Here is a 17,036-nt window from a genome sequence, read left to right on the forward strand (position 1 = left end):
GAGGCTGAGGGCCGCGGGAGAACGGCGCGAGGCCGGTGGCGTCATCACTGAGACGCGCCGGGTCTCCCATCTCTCACGGAGGAGCGGGAATTTTCTTAGCAAGGGTAAAACGCACATCAACCGATCACTTGTTTAGCGTTCATGTAAACACTACATTCAGATTCACCAATTGGAATGAATTCAGTTAGATTGAAACAAAAGGTGTGCATGTAAACAATGAATGGCGACCGCAGAACGCAAAAGCTGAATCCCGGACATTTTGAACGGTCTCGCCCGCCGGACAAGTCCGGGAAAAGGAAGATGGTAACCCCTACTTACTCAGCTTTCTCCTACTATTCAGCTTTCTCCACAGAACAAGAGCCTGCTAGCTTAGCTTCCAAAGAAAGACGGCTGACACTGTGTACATTCTGTGAGTGAGATCCCACTATGGGCGGGTTGAAAACATGCGGGACAGCCCCTCCTAATGGCTGTAGTCTTTAGCCTCTGGCCAGAAAATCCTCCGATGACGCAAAATGACGATTTTTGCGTCATCAGAGGATTTTTTCCAGACAAAAAATACATAAATCTCTTGTCTCAGGGGGATATGAGGGTGGAAAGCATGGTAATTCGAAAATACTACAGGTTTTCTACTAATACAAAGCTTAATGCTAAATCCTGAAGTATCCCTTTAATCGCTCTGGCGCGCGGTGACACTTTGAAAGCACTTAGCTTACCCCAGTATATTCAATGGAATCTAGCAGCAATGAATTTAAAAGTGACCAAACACATCAATGTTTTTTCCTATTTAAAAACAGTTACACGAGTAGGCTAGTTATACGACCAAGTATGGTGACAAAATACAACGTGTCGCTTTTCTAAGCGGGTTAAAAAGGATAACTATAATGTATGGCGGAATAGCACTTTTGGGAGTACTTCGACTCGGCGCAGTAAAAAGTCACGCCTGATCCTCTTCCTCTCACTTCTGTCAATAGTGGAAAGAGGATCAGGCATGACTTTTTACTGCGCCGAGTCGAAGTGTTTATGGTTCAGTGTTAGCTACGCTTTTTTATTATTTCAATTCAATTCAGCTATTGTGATTTGATTTAATATTTACTCATTTGGATAAATATTAGGTAGGCTACACAAGATAGGCATTCATTTTTCTCAAGAACAAAACAACTCACCTAATGCTGTAAACAGATTACGCATTTCATGTTTTTTTTTGTTGAAAAATCATGTTTAAATATGTTTCTTATGTGCAATGATGCTAAATAAATGTAAATAAATTATTTATTGGACTAAAATTATTTTTGCTTGTTTAGGATTTAATGTAGCCTATAGGATACCAGTATAAACTAGACTCTGCCTAGTAAGCAGATCCAGATAAGGTTTTGGAAAATTTGGAAAATATATTGACATTTAGGCTAATGGTATTTCATTGCAGTTTAATGGTAAATCATTCATCAGACACGTGTCATAAACAATGTCAGGCCATTTTCCATTTCTGGATCTAATTGCTACAATCTAAAGAGTTCAAGAATGGAACTAAATTCATTAGATTCACATTATTACATTCTCTTCTGTTGATTCCCATTTGTTTGTGCATTCATCCTTTATGCATGTATTAAATGTAAACTATTTACGATATAATGTACAATATATCGAGTAGGTGTAATATAGAGTAGGTGTAATATCGAGTAGGTGTATACAGTATATGAATAGGTTAAAGTGCTTAGTAGTGAGGTTCAGTTTTGGGCCGCACAGCGCCTCATGTGGCCGCCGGAAGTACAACGCGCTGTGTCCCGGAAACACGCGGGGCAGAAACTGCTAGTGGCGCGAAATCTCTGGACATTCGTGGGTGAGTTTATGCTTTACTGTAGCAGTTTACATAATTAACTGTTTTTTTACTATATGTGAGCAGTTGCAGCAGCCTCCTGACATATGACAGACTAAACTGCATCTTAAACTCTTTTAAATGATGTTTCTAAATCTCATTAGTCATGACTGCACAAGAATACAGAAGAATGAAATAGTTTCAGGACAAAGACAACATGAAGTGCAACAGTAAATACGAGTAAAGAGTAAATCTTTTACTGTCAAATCTTTTACTGTCAGACTGCAGTATATTTAAAATAAAATAAAGAAAGGGTATTAATATATCAAAACTCTTAATGATGACCAGTGACTGCATACAAATAAAATACCCTATACATTCATATATATTCCTAGATCCTTGATGTTGGGGAAAAAGTTAATAAATATAAATAGTCCATGTTATCTGATTTGGTCTGTAACTGTATATTTATCTACTGTAATGTTTGCTGTATATTTGTCCAACATACTGTTTTTTGCATGTATTTATAATAGTTGCAGTCAGATGTGTGTAAATATCTGCACATTATTAACTGAGATGTGTTGAATGTTTCAGGTGAAGATGAGCAAGCGCAGATCCGCCGCTCTCACTGAAGCTCAGTGTGTGTCTCTGGTCCGTCAGTGTGTATTACAGTTCCTCATGAGTGTGTTTCTGCAGTTAGTGTGTGTTTAATCGTGTTGTGATCGTGTTTAATCGTGTGTTCAGGCTCACAGGATCCTGAGAGAGAGACTGTGTCATCAGAAGCTGCCGGATCAACCCTCGGGTCTGGACTCACAGCACAAGTGTGTTCATTACACAATATCTGTGTGTGTGTGTGTGTGTGTGTGTGTAAGAGAGAGTGTGTAAGAGAATGTGTGTGTGTGTGTGTGTGTGTGTGAAAGAGAGTGTGTGATAGAGAGAGTGTGTAAGAGTGTGTGTGAGAGAATGTGTGTGTGTGTGTGTGAGTGAGCGTGAGAGAGAGAGAGAGAGTGTGTGTGTGTGTGTGTGTGGATGGATTCTAAAGCTGTGTGTGTGTGTGTGTGTGTGTGTGTGTGTGTTCAGGCACTTGCTGGAGCTGTTGAGACGCACTGCTGTTCATGGAGAAAGTAACTCTGTCCTCATCGTTGGTCCTCGAGGATCTGGTAAAACTATGGTACGACCCAGAGTTAGATGAGTCCACACACACCCTTCTCATCTCCGTATGGCGAGTGAAACGTGACTTTTCTAAGACTACATTGAAGAAGGCGAAGGAGCAGTCTACTCTTCCGTCGCCGTCAGTCCGTGTCTATTTTTGAATGGGATTGATAGAGACGTCAGACGACAGACCGGCGGCGACATCACGGCGACGTCACAGTAGTAACGTATACGTTACGGCGACGTGGCGACGGCGTACGTGAGAAATGTATTAAAAATGACTGAACCAGGCACGTCGCCTAATAAGACGCCTGATACACACGTCGTCCCTATATTATAATGTTATTTTTCCCATGTTGATAATGAAAAGTGAATAGCATGTGTATTTGGATTTGCAATAGGCTCAGGGGCAATCCTTTACACATTCTCAATGTATTTTTATTGTAAAATTAATGACAGATTTAAAAAAAACAGAAAAACTAAAAAAAAAAAACTAAATATATATTAACTTTTTAATTTAAATAATTTAACATCATCATCTCAAAACAATGAAAACAGCAGATTTTTTAACATAACTGCACATATATGCCAACAACAAAATAAAGTTGACGTGTAAAACGGAATTTCCACATGACATTAGGGTTATTATAGTGCTACAAAACAGATCAAGTGATCACTAAATCAATAGGTTTTGAGGTTTGGAATGATGGGAATAATAAAATCTGTATCTATAGATGTCATTTAACTGCCAAAATTCAGTCTAAATGAACACATCAAACTGGATTATTAAATGGTATTCAATGCAAAACAAAAATGAAAAATAAAAGTAGCAAATAAAATAAACAAATTATTGTGGCATTAATTATCCCACAAACAATATTTATTTTAAAGACTAAACGAATTTATTTAAAGTAAAACACCAGCGTTGGGCGTTTATCTGTATAAGCTAAGTGTTTCAGCCGCCCTTTTCAAACTGGTGCAAGAAAATGCAACATAATTTGATTTGTTAGACACGAAGAGGACTTATCAGTCTGGCATGGCCGCTCGCTCTAACGTTAACCTGGATAAATGTTCGCTATTATTAAGCGCATATCCGAGTGTTTGTGCGGGGCACGCACTGCATGACGGCGCCGGTGCCATCACTCGCATTTTCCTATCAACAGTGGAAACAACTTAAAATACTCCATTTCTGGTCATACAGAAAATAATAATACATCAGTCGCAACTACTTTTATTTGTGTAAACTCACGACAACAAGAAAACGTTGTGCTTTTGTAAAATAAAATAAAACGAACAGGGCGCGCTTTCATGATCTCTATTGGAGCGCCCCTCAAAAATGAACTGAAAAACAGTGTATAGACAAGCCTCACAGACATGAGAAATATAGCTATCTATATAAAGCTTTTAAAAAAAAATCCAATCGAAAGCAAATACGGTACCATTTGATTAATCCTGTCCGTATGAAAGGCGCACCTACATTACAGCGGAGATGTAGATATGTTTGCAGGCAGCCTACACTGATTTAGAAAAGACTAGTTCATTAATAAACAATTAAAATGCTTCATTATTTTTTTCAGGCACATTTATTATATCATTAGCCTACTTTTGCCGGTGCTTTGCGGCAAGTTTTAAGCATGCGCTTGAGCGCATAATAGGCTACATGCACCCAGGATTGAATATAAACGTGCGATTAGTCCTAATTGCTTAAATTAATGACTACTATTCTATAAAAATCCTTTAGTCTATGGCAACTCTAATCAATAGCCTACATTTAATATTTGACATTATTTATATAGTAATTAGTATCCAGCTCTTTACATTAAATTAGTTGAGTTAGCATACATAGTTAATGAACTAATAAAATAATAAAATAAAGTTTAAATTAAGATACTACCGGTAACCATAGCATTGCTTATTCCACCACCACACAAAGGACTGTTTATAAGGTGACAATCCGTTATACATGTGAAAATTGTAGCCTATATGGCTGTATCTTGAAGATTTTTGTATTGTATCTTCTGTTATAAAGACGAAGATTGACATTTCGTTAATTAAACAAAATAAGAACACAATGTTGTAAAAAATAAACAACTTGCTGTGTTCTGTTAGATGTGTTTTGAATACTTTTTGTTTAATTATATCTCTAGGTAATGGAGATATAGCCTATTAACAAAAATAAATCTTAGGCTATATATAATATATTATATTAAAAAAAACCTTATAGGCCTATATAAAATACATTTTAAAAAATGGCCTCATTGATTAATTTTGCCTGATTGGGGGCTGCTACTATTTGCTTAAGCTTTTTGAACGTAAGTGTGATAAAGGCGCGATAGGCTGTCAATTGTATGTGGATAAAGGCATATTCATGTATTTTAATAGTGTTGTTAAATAAAACAATATAATTAATTACTTTTAATACTTTATTTGAACCAATTATATTGCCTCATTTGTAATATGTATTTAAGTCATACTAAAGGCTATTGTTCACTTCAGATCTCTCTTTTTGACCCAAAATAAAATAGTCGACACTGACAGCCCTAGTTTTGAACATTTGAACATGAACCTACATTGTTTTGTATTTTGTGAGTAAAAGACTATTTCCCTGTCTTATATTTTTTCATTGTTGATTCTTTAAAATAATAGGCTATTAAAATACTTTTTTGTCACCTTCTCCTATAAACTATATTGTGAATAGTTTCATATTGTGTATTCGCCCATTATGGTCAACTGTGTTAATTAAAATTATTACCACCTTCAAAAGTAAAAACTCAGAATGACACATTCCAGAATATTATGTTTATAGATTACAATTAATTAATTTATCTGTTCAACTTTAAAGTTGTTGTTAATATTTGTGCAAAAAGTTGTGACTTTGATGGTGTATAATTTGCATAGTCCTCATATCCAGTAGAAAGTGAGTGAATTATTTAAAAGAAATTCTGTTCGTAAACCATTCAGAGATAATGACATTAATGACATTCACAACTTTGTATACAATACAAAATTTGTATCAATTATATTTTCAATGTCTGCAGAACACAAGAAAAGAATGATTGGTTAGAAAGACAACAAAGGAAAGATAAGAAAAGCTAGGGCGAAAAATAGATATTAATTTATTGTGGTGCGACGTTGGAGTCACACGTTGGTGTCACGCGTCTGTGGTGCGGCGTGCCCCTTCTGTCACGTAAAAGTACACGACTGTCGACTTCGGTATGTTATCCGTGGCACTATCCACTCGTCATAATCTCCGTGCGTGCCGTAACTCTGTCTGACGCACCCAGCGCTAGCCTAGCTTAGCACAAAGACTGGAGGTAAACAGCTCCAGCTAGCACACTGCTCCCAATAAGTGACAAAATAACGCCAACATTTTTCTATTTACATGTTGTGATTTGTATTGTCACAACGTGTGCGAATAACAAGGTCACATGAGACACAGCCATCTTCTAACTGTATACACACTGGGAACTATATTCTCAGAAGCCGAAGCACTGCTACTTGGGCGGAGGGATTTACTCCAGCTCTGAGCGAACTCTCTGCTCCTCACCACGGCCAGCAAATCACTCCGCCGTAGCAGTGCTTCGCCTTCTGAGAATATAGTTCCCAGTATGTGTACGAGTTCCTCACTTGTTATATAATGTATATAAATAATAATAATAAATTTCTACGTGTGTGTGTGTGTGTGCAGCTGCTGGGTTGTGTCCTCAGAGAGCTCATGAGTCTGAAGGAAGTGCAGAAGAACGTTCTCCTAGTGGAGCTCAACGGTGAGTTCATGCGTGAGTCATGTGACGTGAGTCTCTGCTGTTAATCTGAGACTCGAGACGCTGCATCATCACGTCTTCACCTCTCGCTTCTCTGAGTGCAGGTCTTCTGCAGACGGACGACAAGATCGCGCTGAAGGAGATCACCCGCCAGCTGCACCTGGAGAACGTCGTCGGAGACAAAGTGTTTGTGAGTGTGACAGGAATAATTTACCCAGAAACCAACGTTCTGTCTTCATTCACTGAAACCGTGATGTAATAATGCAGTTGTTCTTGTGTTTAGGGCAGTTTTGCAGAGAATCTGGCTTTTCTTCTGGAAGCTCTCAAGAGAGGTGAGGCTTCAACACTGTCAGCGTTGGGAATAGGGCTGGGTATCGTTCAAAAAATTTCGATACCGATACCTTGATTTCGATACCAGTTCCTGAACGATACTTTTTTCGATACCAATTTTATGAAATCCATTTAACAAGATTACATAACACATTACCTCAGAAAAACTTTAGTTTTATTTTTTCAGTTTGACTCATGTTCCTTAGTCAGTGCACAAAGGAACAAAAAAAGCACAAAGGAACAAAATATTCCTTATACATATACATAAGGTACAAAATATTTTTTTATAAAGAGCTCATGCTCACCAAAGCTGAATTTGTTTGATCAAAAATACAATAAAACTTGTAATATTGTGGAATAGTATTACAATTTAAAATCTTATTTGAATATATTTCAAAATGTAATTTATTCCTGTGTTGTCAAAGCTGAATTTTCAAAATCATTACTTCAGTGTCACATGATCCTTCAGAAATATGAAAACAGTCTTTGGAAACTATAAAACATTTTTTCATGATTCTTTGATGAATAAAAAAATCAAAAGAACAGCATTTATTTGAAACAGAAATCTTTTGTAACATTACATTAAGGTCATTTTTGATCACTTTAATGCTTACTGAAAAGAAATTCTGACCAACACGTTTTTGAACGGCTGTGTACACTCAGTAGGTCATTATTGCAATATAAACACTGTCAGAGTGATCAACAAGGCACCTCTTCATTTACCAGTCGAAGACGGAACAACTTTCTGCTCATATGTTTACTCCGTGCACTGTCAAGGGCTTCATCATATCTGTCGCGGTACCGTCTTTGCAGCAATTATTTGTAGCCACACTTTTAATCGACTTTTCCACATCTTTAGAGTATTGTGAGTGTGTGTGCTCGCGTCTCATTGAGTATGTGTGCGAGTTTGAGTGTGTGTGCTCGCGTCTCATATGAGAATGTGCGTGGACAGTTTGTGTGTGCGCGCGTCTCATATGAGTATGTGCGCAGAGAGTTCCGCGCGTCTCGTGTGTGTAGAGTTTGCGTGTATGTGCGTGAGCGACTTTAGGCGTGTCGTTGTGCATTTCATATGTATTTGTTTGAGCACTGACGTTGACGTGTTAACCCCTTAGGTATCGAAATCTGGTACCGAAAAACAAGTAATTTTTCGATACTCGATAGTATCGAGGCAATTCGGTCGGTACCTAAAAAGTATCGAACTCGGTACCCAGCCCTAGTTGGGAATCGGAAATCAGTTCTGCTATCGGATACTTGTTATAAAATTAAAATTCAGATTTTGCTTATTGATTCCAATGTGCCCATTTTATTGTGATTTGAAACCATTCAAGCTCAAGAAGACACAGAAGAACTTTTAATAGAGCACAAATACTCCATAGATACATTTATATTTAATGATAACTTATAAACCCTTTAAGACAGCTCTAGTGTGAGCTACGAGTTTAATCAATGTTATTTACTTCTGTTAAATTAGTTCAACTTAATTTAGTTAGTTTTAAAATAATCGTTTAACAGCAGAATTAATGGAGAAAAACTACATTACCCATGATGCAGTACAGACAATTCCACCAATTAGTCAAAACAAGAAAAATGTGCCAAAAGAGCTCGTTAGCTCCGCCCACTCCCATGAAGCTCCGCAAATCTCTTCATACTCTCAAAATTGTGAAATATTTAAATATATATGCATATTTTGAAATAAACTTATACAAATATACAAACAAATATATTGTTTTATTTGTAGAACGAGTAGTTTTATATTCCTCCATCATTTTTTATTTTGATTATGCTGTTTGCAATGCTTCATGGGATTGTTGTTCTGTCTGCAATGGACGGTTTTGCAAAAATATACAGAATAAATGTTTGACTTAATTTTTTTTACCTAATTGGAATCTAAAATGGGAATCGATAAGAAAAGAATCGAAATTGAAAAGCAGAATCGGAAACGCTACAATTCAAATACCCAACCCCAATCAGTGTTATTGCAGTATTTATATACTGTTATTATATTTTTTCATATTTTTAATTAGTTTTAATTTTTATGTTTTCAGTTTTCTCTTTAATTTTAGTTAGTTTTATTAATTCTGTTATTTTTATCATTTTTTAATTACTTTTTTATTGTAATTTTTCATTTTAATTTGTATTATTTTTGTTTAAGTTAAAGTTTTATTAATTTTGTTATTTTTGTCATTTTATTATTGTTATTTTAATATTTCTAATTTGAAATTATTTTTAAGTTAGTTTATTAATTTTGTTATTTTTGTCATTTTTTATTGTTATTTTAATATTTTAATTTATTTTATTTTAATATTTCTATTTTTGTTTTCAGTAATTTTACAAGGTCAACTTAAACTTATTTTATTTAGCTGCCAAAGCAACATTTTTACTTTTCCATTTAGTTGAAGTTTTTCATCCAGTATTAATGTGTGATATCAGCAGTATTTACGTACAGTGATTGAGCAGTTGTGTGTTGTCTCCGCGTGGTGTGTGTTGTGCTGGTGTCAGGTGACCGGAGCAGCAGTCGTCCTGTGCTGTTCCTGCTGGATGAGTTTGATCTGTTCGCTCATCATAAGAACCAGACGCTGCTGTATAATCTACTGGACGTCTCCCAGTCTGCGCAGACGCCCGTCGCTGTGGTGGGACTGACCTGCAGACTGGTGCGCACACACACACACACACACACACACACACACACACACACACACACACGAGTCAACAACACGCTTAAAGGGACAGTTCACTTAAAAATGAAAATTCTGTCATCATCTCCTCCTCACACCGTGTCCACATTAGACGTGACGCGACTGCGAGATGCGTCAAAATCAATCAAAACCCACAGCCAATCAGAACAGTGTGTGGGCGGAGTCTCGCGGCACCAGAGAGTAATCTCGACGGCACTCGCAGTACATAATCAAATTCACAAATATTACACCATTTAAACATTATTAAAAATACATAGGCTGAGTTACTAAAACAATCTTTGTCAAAGAATACACTTGTTTGTTCACATTTGAACATTTGTTTAATTTCAAGATCTGAGGTGAATTATCCACTGTTGCTTTTACAGCTACAAAGCTGGAGCACTAAACGATATTTTCACATTACACGCTTTTAACATTAAAACACATAAACAGTATCTGAGATCATCATCGCCACACTTTGTTGTTCCAGTGCGACGTCGCAGAAAAATAGAAACCGTTTCTAAAATAGGATTGTTGCGTGTCGCGGCTGGATAGGACAAACACTCTGATTAACATGGAGGAGAACCTTTTATTGCGCGTCACGTGTAGTTAGGACACGGTGTAAAGTTGCTTCAAACCTGTATGAGTTTCTGTCTTCTGCTGAACACAAAAGAAGATATTTAGAAGAATGTTTGTAACCAAACAGTTTTTAGACCCCATTAACTTCCACAGTATTTTTTTTCCTACAGTGGAAGTCAATGGGGTCCAGAAACTGTCTGGTTACAGACCAAAAAAAAAGTTTTTCAGGAAGAGTGTTTTTATCTTGTGTTTTGATATAACACTATGGCATGCAGTCGCTTCAAACATTGGCATAAAGCTATTCAAAACATCATTCAATGTAAATTGTGATAATCGCAATTACAATTAAAGCTGCAGTCCGTAACTTTTTTGGGTTCAAAATTATCCCAAATTAATGTTTGAGCGAGTACATCACCAGCCAGTGTTCAACACTCTCTGCTTGCCGTCGCTCGACTCAAAACGGTAAGCTTTTAATAATGTTTTTAACTCCAGTGGTACTGGTGGATTTCCACGGGAAATTCGAGCATGTGTTTGCGTCATTCCGTCACATCTGTCCATATGAAGAAGAGTCTCGGCTAGTCGGCTGTGAGTGTGAGGATGTTGATGTTGGAGATTTATAGCCTTTTCTCACAGCACTGGATATAATTAAACTTATCAATTTGATGGCGGATCCAGAAAGGTTCAAACGACAATCAACAACTGGAGATTCACCCGTTATAAAATGAAAAAGTGGCTACAGAAAAAAAGAGACAAGGATAATAATATCAGAAGGGCTTTTGAAAGATGAAAATTAGATTATATTCCAGTTTTAAATATGCATCTGATGACAGATATGTGTGTTTGTATTTCATAGAGAGCCAGTTCTAAGGAACATTCATTTGCTGGTATGATCATTAGACATTAGACTGCACAGAAATGGAAACTGAACTACAGGGAGCCCTAATACACATTAAATGTAGTCACGCAGCGCTGATGTTGTTAACATGAACAATTTGAGAACAATAATTTGTACGGTTTGACGTGATATGATAAGCGAGCGTTAGATTTAATCAGCGTGATTTACTGCAATGCTTTTTTCCCCTTAGTTGGTCAGAACAGAAGTGGATGTTAAGCCCGGAACACACCGAGCCGACGGTCGGCCGTCGGGCAGTTTTTGTGCGTCGGCCGACAAAGTTTCCTCAGTGTGTTTCGCACCGTCGGCTGAAATTGGTCCTCGTCTGCTTTTTTTCGGCCGATTCGAAATGTTGAATCGGCGTCGGGCCGTCGGTGAAAGAGGGAACTCTGATTGGCTGTTCAGCTTAGTGAACAAGTCAGAGCACGAGAATAATAGCAAAACAGCGAGCAAAGTAAAAACGGTACAGACAGAAGGCTGTTCTAATATACGTCATCTTACCTGAGTGTTCCTTGGCCAATATTTCAATATTAACATGAGCGGAGTGGAATAAAGAAAGTGTTTAGCAGGATTGATATTCAAAACGGTGAGCACGCACTGCTTTTTTACCGTTTGCGCATCTGCAGCCGGTTTCCCTTTTTGAATGACGAATATACTGTAGACCAGGGGTTCCCAACCCTACTCCTGCTGATCGACTGTCCTGCACAGTTTATCTCCAACCCTAATCAAACACACCTGAAGCCACCAATTGACGTCTTCAGGATCGCTTGAAAATTAAAGGCAGGTGTGTTTGATAAGGGTTCTCCTCAAAACATCGGATTCATCCGCGCTGTGCCTAGGCACAACCCACGTAAAGCTGATAATTCCGCCAATAACTGCAATTGCAGATTTCAAACAGAGATGGAGACAAAGAGGAGAAACTGCGAACTGCAGCTTTAAGGGAATAATCGACAGTTCTGATTTTTGTCATAACCGTGAGGCCCCAGCTGAAGCCCAGCTGATCCTCCTGCTGTGTGTGTGTGTTGCAGGACGTGCTGGAGCTGCTGGAGAAGCGAGTGAAGTCTCGGTTCTCTCACAGACAGGTTCATCTCTTCAGCTCGCTCTCCTTCGCTCAGTATGTGGATGTGGTTCTCCATCAGCTCCGCCTGCCTCAGGACTTCCCAGACCACAGGTTCTCCGCCGAGTGGAACCGCAGAGTCACGGTACACACTCTTCTTCTGATGTGTGTTTGCTGCTGTAAAGAGGAAGAGATGATTGTGAGACCGTATGAAAGCTGAGAGCTCTTCATAACAAGAGCTCACTGTTATTATTGGACGGCAGGCACTACTAATGTTTAGTGAAGTTTGTTCACACATCAGGTGAAAACAGCACAGGATAAAAGATTCTTGGGATTTAAGAATGGATGTGTTTATCCCTGTCCGTACACACACTATGACACACACTGTCAGTCTCACCTGTCTCTTCTCCTGCAGAGAGTGTGTGAAGATAAGTGTGTTCAGGAGGTTTTGAAGAGGAGCTTTAACTCCAGTAAAGACTTGCGCTCTCTGCATTCACTGCTGGTGAGTGTCTCTCACTCAGACCACAGCTGGAGGTGTGTGTGTGTGTGTGTGTGTGTGTGTGTGTGTGTGTGTGTGTGTGTGTGTGTGTGTGTGTGTGTGTGTGTGTGTGTGTGTTTTTTTACTGTTGGCCCATGCTTGTGTGTGATTGTGTGTTTGTGTGTTGTAGTTTCTGGCTGTAAGTCGAGTGTGTGTGTGTGTGTGTGTGTGTGTGTGTGTGTGTGTGTTTTTGAACTGTTGGCCCGTGCTCGTGTGTGATGGTGTGTTTTTGGGCTGTCACTTTTTATTCGATATTCAAATATGCATTCGAACATGACGTGAAATATCCGTAATCGAACTATAAATAAACTATTCGGTTTTTAAAGTGCCATGTGTAGCGCATTTTTTACAGTCTATGATTAGACCGTTTGTTTTTTATTTTATTGTTTGCCACCTCATCCAGTAGCGGGCGCTCTAAACGTATTGTAGCGTAGGCCCATGACCAAATCAAGCGAATAATAGCCAAAAGCCTCCCTGTTTTGAAAATGGAAGATAACGCACAGAACGGCCAGCCTGAGCGGACAATTCTACCCAACTCATCTAAAAAGTAGTGTCTGGAAATATTTTGGGTTCTACACCGTAGATGGTAAAGTACCGTATTTTCCGGATTATATATCAAAATTAATTCATACTGACTGACATGAACCAAGAAATACATTACCTTCTACAGCCACGAGAGTACATGCTGCTCCTGTAGCCTACCCTGAAAACACTGAAAAACTGTTAACTGAAACATTAATCTAAAGACAACTGAGAAAGCCTGAACACAAACATAATGCCCCCAAAAAGAAAAAAAACCTCCATGTTTTCTGTGCTGATGCGGTGGTGACGCGTTTCAATAAAGCACCTAAAAGCTGTCACAAAGAACTGGCAAAAGTAATGATTATGAATATGTCAAATATAGCAAGGAGACATTTTAATTGTTTACTAATAAACAAGTGTTTTCTGTGTCAGTGTCGGCTGCAAAGATGAAGTTGACGATGCTGACTCGCGATCTTCGCAGTAGTGAACGCGCCAGAGAACAGTCAGTCAATTCGTTTTGAATTGTTCTGTTTAAAAGTAGACATTTCAAGCTTTCTATATATGTCTCATGTCTGTGAGGCAAGTAGGCTACCGTATACGCTGAGTTTCGGTTAATTTATGAGACAATCTCCAGGTTCACGCGCCGACGCCTCCGTGTCTGCTATATTTGCTTCTTATTTATTAAATCCAGGCATTTGGTTGATGAAACATTGATTAAAATTAAGATACAATTTAATACAAAACAAAATTAAATTTAAAGACTAGCTTTGTGCTTTCTGTTTGAGGTCTCAGTGAAAGTTTTAAACCATTATTTTAGTGCCGCTTTCAGAGCGCTCACGTCCGTAACGGAGAACTGTCTCGTCCGTAACTTTTTTTTTTCTAAATAAATGCTACTTATAGCCTACTCCAGTGCGACTTATGTTTTTTTTCCTCTTCATGGCGCATTTTGTGACTACTGCGACTTAAATACGGTAACCGTTAAAGATAAGGTAGTTTGTCGAATTTGCACACAAAAAAAACGGTTTACTTGCGCATCCTCGACATCCAATCTTCACGCTCACCTGTCAAGTCACCATCCAAATGAGGCAGCGGAGTCAGAGAGACAGCAGACGGCCAGAGTATCGCCAGGCGTCCAACATCGTATGACTGCATACTTTCCTGCACAACCGGTCGGCACCTTTTTTTCCATGTAACGTTAGCCTAATTTTGTGATTGGCTATGCATATTGGCACTTCATATAGATTAAGTTGATAACCTGCTGTTTCAAACATTAAGTCAAAAATTATTTTTCAGACAGGCTATGGCTTGAGTCCTGTTTATGACTGTCAGACTGTTAATAAATTTGTGATTGAATCTCCGTTACTGTGTTTTTGTTTTTTGTTTTTCAGGGGGGGGGGCTCGTAGATATTCGAATATATTCGATACCCGTTTGAATTAGATTTTTCTCAAAGGGACAGCCCTAGTGTGTTTGTGTGTTGTAGTTTCTGGCTGTCAGTCGAGTGTGTGTGTGTGTGTGTGTGTGTGTGTTTGAACTGTTGCTTGTGTGTGATCCGTGTGTTTGTGTGTGTTGTAGTTTCTGGCAGTCAGTCGAGTGTGTGTGTCCCGCCCGTCTCTCTGCGAGGCTGATCTGCTGGAGGCCGGTCGCTGGATCTCTGCCGACTCGAAAGCAAACGTCCTCCACGGTGAGACACTGACTCATGAACACACTCGTGTGTGTGTGTGTGTGTGAGAGCGCAGGGAGGGCTGCACGATTAATCGCAATAAAACCGCACGCGATTTGGCAAAGGCTGCGATTATTTTATGATTATCAGTCAGTGGAGTGCGGCTGATTGGTAGTAAATACTGCCCCATCTGAACACCAGAGGGCGCTCTCATGCAAACACGATAAATATGCCCCGCCGCAGAAGTACAATAATCCGCGTCATTCCAGGAAATCCCTATCGGTGTCTCTGAATAAACAGAAGATTGAAACGCTTTGATTAAACATGACTAATAAACACACGACTGCCTTATTCTGTGTAAGAAGCTCATCATCTCACAGAAGGAGGAGCTCAGCTGTCGTTATGAAGTGAGTTTGGAGTAAAAGCTTGTTATTAAATGTTGTCTTTTGTTGGACAAGCGGTTCATAAATGCTTCTCATGTTTGCTTTTTCAAATGCACGTTATAAGTGACTCAAACTCGCAGTGCTTTCAGAGTGAGCAGCGTTTACTGAGCCGTACATCACTGACAAGCTGCGCATACAAAATAATCACAGCCTTTGTGATTTCATAATCACGATAAGCCAAATCGATTTTAGTGCGATTACATGTAAATTGCGATCAATCGTGCAGCCCTAGGAACACTCGTCTCCAACTCTCGATCGCTCTTCCTCCAGGTCTGTCTATCCTGGAGCTGTGTTTGATCATTGCTATGAAACATCTGAACGACACGTACGATGGAGAACCCTTCAACTTCCAGATGGTCCACAACGGTACGCCGTCCTCCTGCTCATCTAAAGTGGAGATTGTGTGTGAATGTTCATTCTCAGCTCAAGTTCTGTCGTTCCCTCAGAGTTCAAGAAGTTCATCCAGAGGAAGTCTCACTCCATCCATAAGTTTGAGAAGCCTGTGGTGATGAAGGTCAGTGAGTGCTTCATCTGCAGACTGTCAGCCTGTTCAAACATTAATAACTCAATAAGTTCATACTAACTTAGCGCTGTGGAAATCTACAGTACGGGTGTTTGTTGGTTTGATACACGTGTGCAGAACGAGTAGTTTATCTGTGAACAGGCATTTTCATTTCATTCAGGATACTTTGACTGTACTGTGTTTGACAGTATCCACACTTTAATGTGTGTGTGTGTGTCTCTGCGTGTGTCTCTCTGTCTGTGTTTCTGTGTGTCCGCGTGTGTGTTTTTGTCTGTGTGCATGTGCGCGTGTTTTTGTCTGTGTGTCTCTCTGTGTGTGTGCGTGTGTGTGTTTGTGTCTCTGTGTGTGTGTCTCTGTCTGTGTGTGTGTCTCTCTGTCTGTGTGTGTCTCTCTGTCTGTGTGTGTGTGTGCATGTGCGCGTGTGTCTGTGTTTTTGTCTGTGTGTCTCTCTGTGTGTGTGTGTGTGCAGGCGTTTGAGCATCTCCTGCAGCTGGAGCTGGTTCGTCCTGTAGACTCGGGTGTGTGTAAAGTCCAGCGTGAGTATCAGCTGATGAAGCTGATGCTGGAACACACTCAGGTGATGGAGGCGCTGCAGAAATACCCACAATGCCCCACAGACGTCAAGCAGTGGGCGCTCTCAGCCTTCGGATGACACCGCCCACTTTAACCGCTCAAATATGCATTTTGTAAATGTATTTGTATAGTTTGTATTTGCAATAAAAAACAAGTTAATATAACTGCTCATTTGTAATGTCTTTGTCTCAGAGACTCTCCTGGGTCCGTGAACGATGTGTAGATGATGTTTTGAGAACATTATTAAAGACCAGATATCTGATAGAACGTTACTGGAACGGAATCTTGCAGAACATTTGCTGAAGTTCTGAACGTTCCCTTTTTCTACGGCGAACTCTCTTCAGGAGACGGTCAAACTTAACATTTGACCCCTGACCTTCACTGGTCTCTCTTTACAGGGTCAAACTGTGTTTCATAAAGACCTTTCACTGAACTTTTCCCTCATCCTCCCCTCGCACTTTGTAACACATCATTCCCTCGCAAGTCAAAATGACCCGAAGCCCTAAAATTATACTTA

At 39.2% G+C, this 17,036-nt stretch overlaps 1 protein-coding gene across 1 annotated transcript; it reads left to right on the plus strand.

Annotated features, from left to right (window-relative positions):
• Window positions 1–1,788: 1,788 nt before the first annotated feature.
• orc4 (origin recognition complex, subunit 4) lies at window positions 1,789–16,681 on the plus strand. The gene is made up of 14 exons (XM_084129073.1): window positions 1,789–1,835; window positions 2,407–2,464; window positions 2,558–2,634; window positions 2,894–2,984; window positions 6,654–6,729; window positions 6,831–6,916; window positions 7,010–7,058; window positions 9,556–9,707; window positions 12,231–12,404; window positions 12,675–12,761; window positions 14,893–15,001; window positions 15,694–15,789; window positions 15,870–15,937; window positions 16,416–16,681. The coding sequence occupies exons 2-14, from the start codon at window positions 2,414–2,416 to the stop codon at window positions 16,596–16,598; spliced, it is 1,299 nt and encodes a 432-aa protein (XP_083985199.1). The 5' UTR covers window positions 1,789–1,835; window positions 2,407–2,413; the 3' UTR covers window positions 16,599–16,681.
• The last annotated feature ends 355 nt before the right edge of the window (window positions 16,682–17,036 follow it).

This window comes from Abramis brama (genome assembly GCF_963993115.1).
Source record: "Abramis brama genome assembly, chromosome: 11".
Taxonomy (NCBI): domain Eukaryota; kingdom Metazoa; phylum Chordata; class Actinopteri; order Cypriniformes; family Leuciscidae; genus Abramis; species Abramis brama.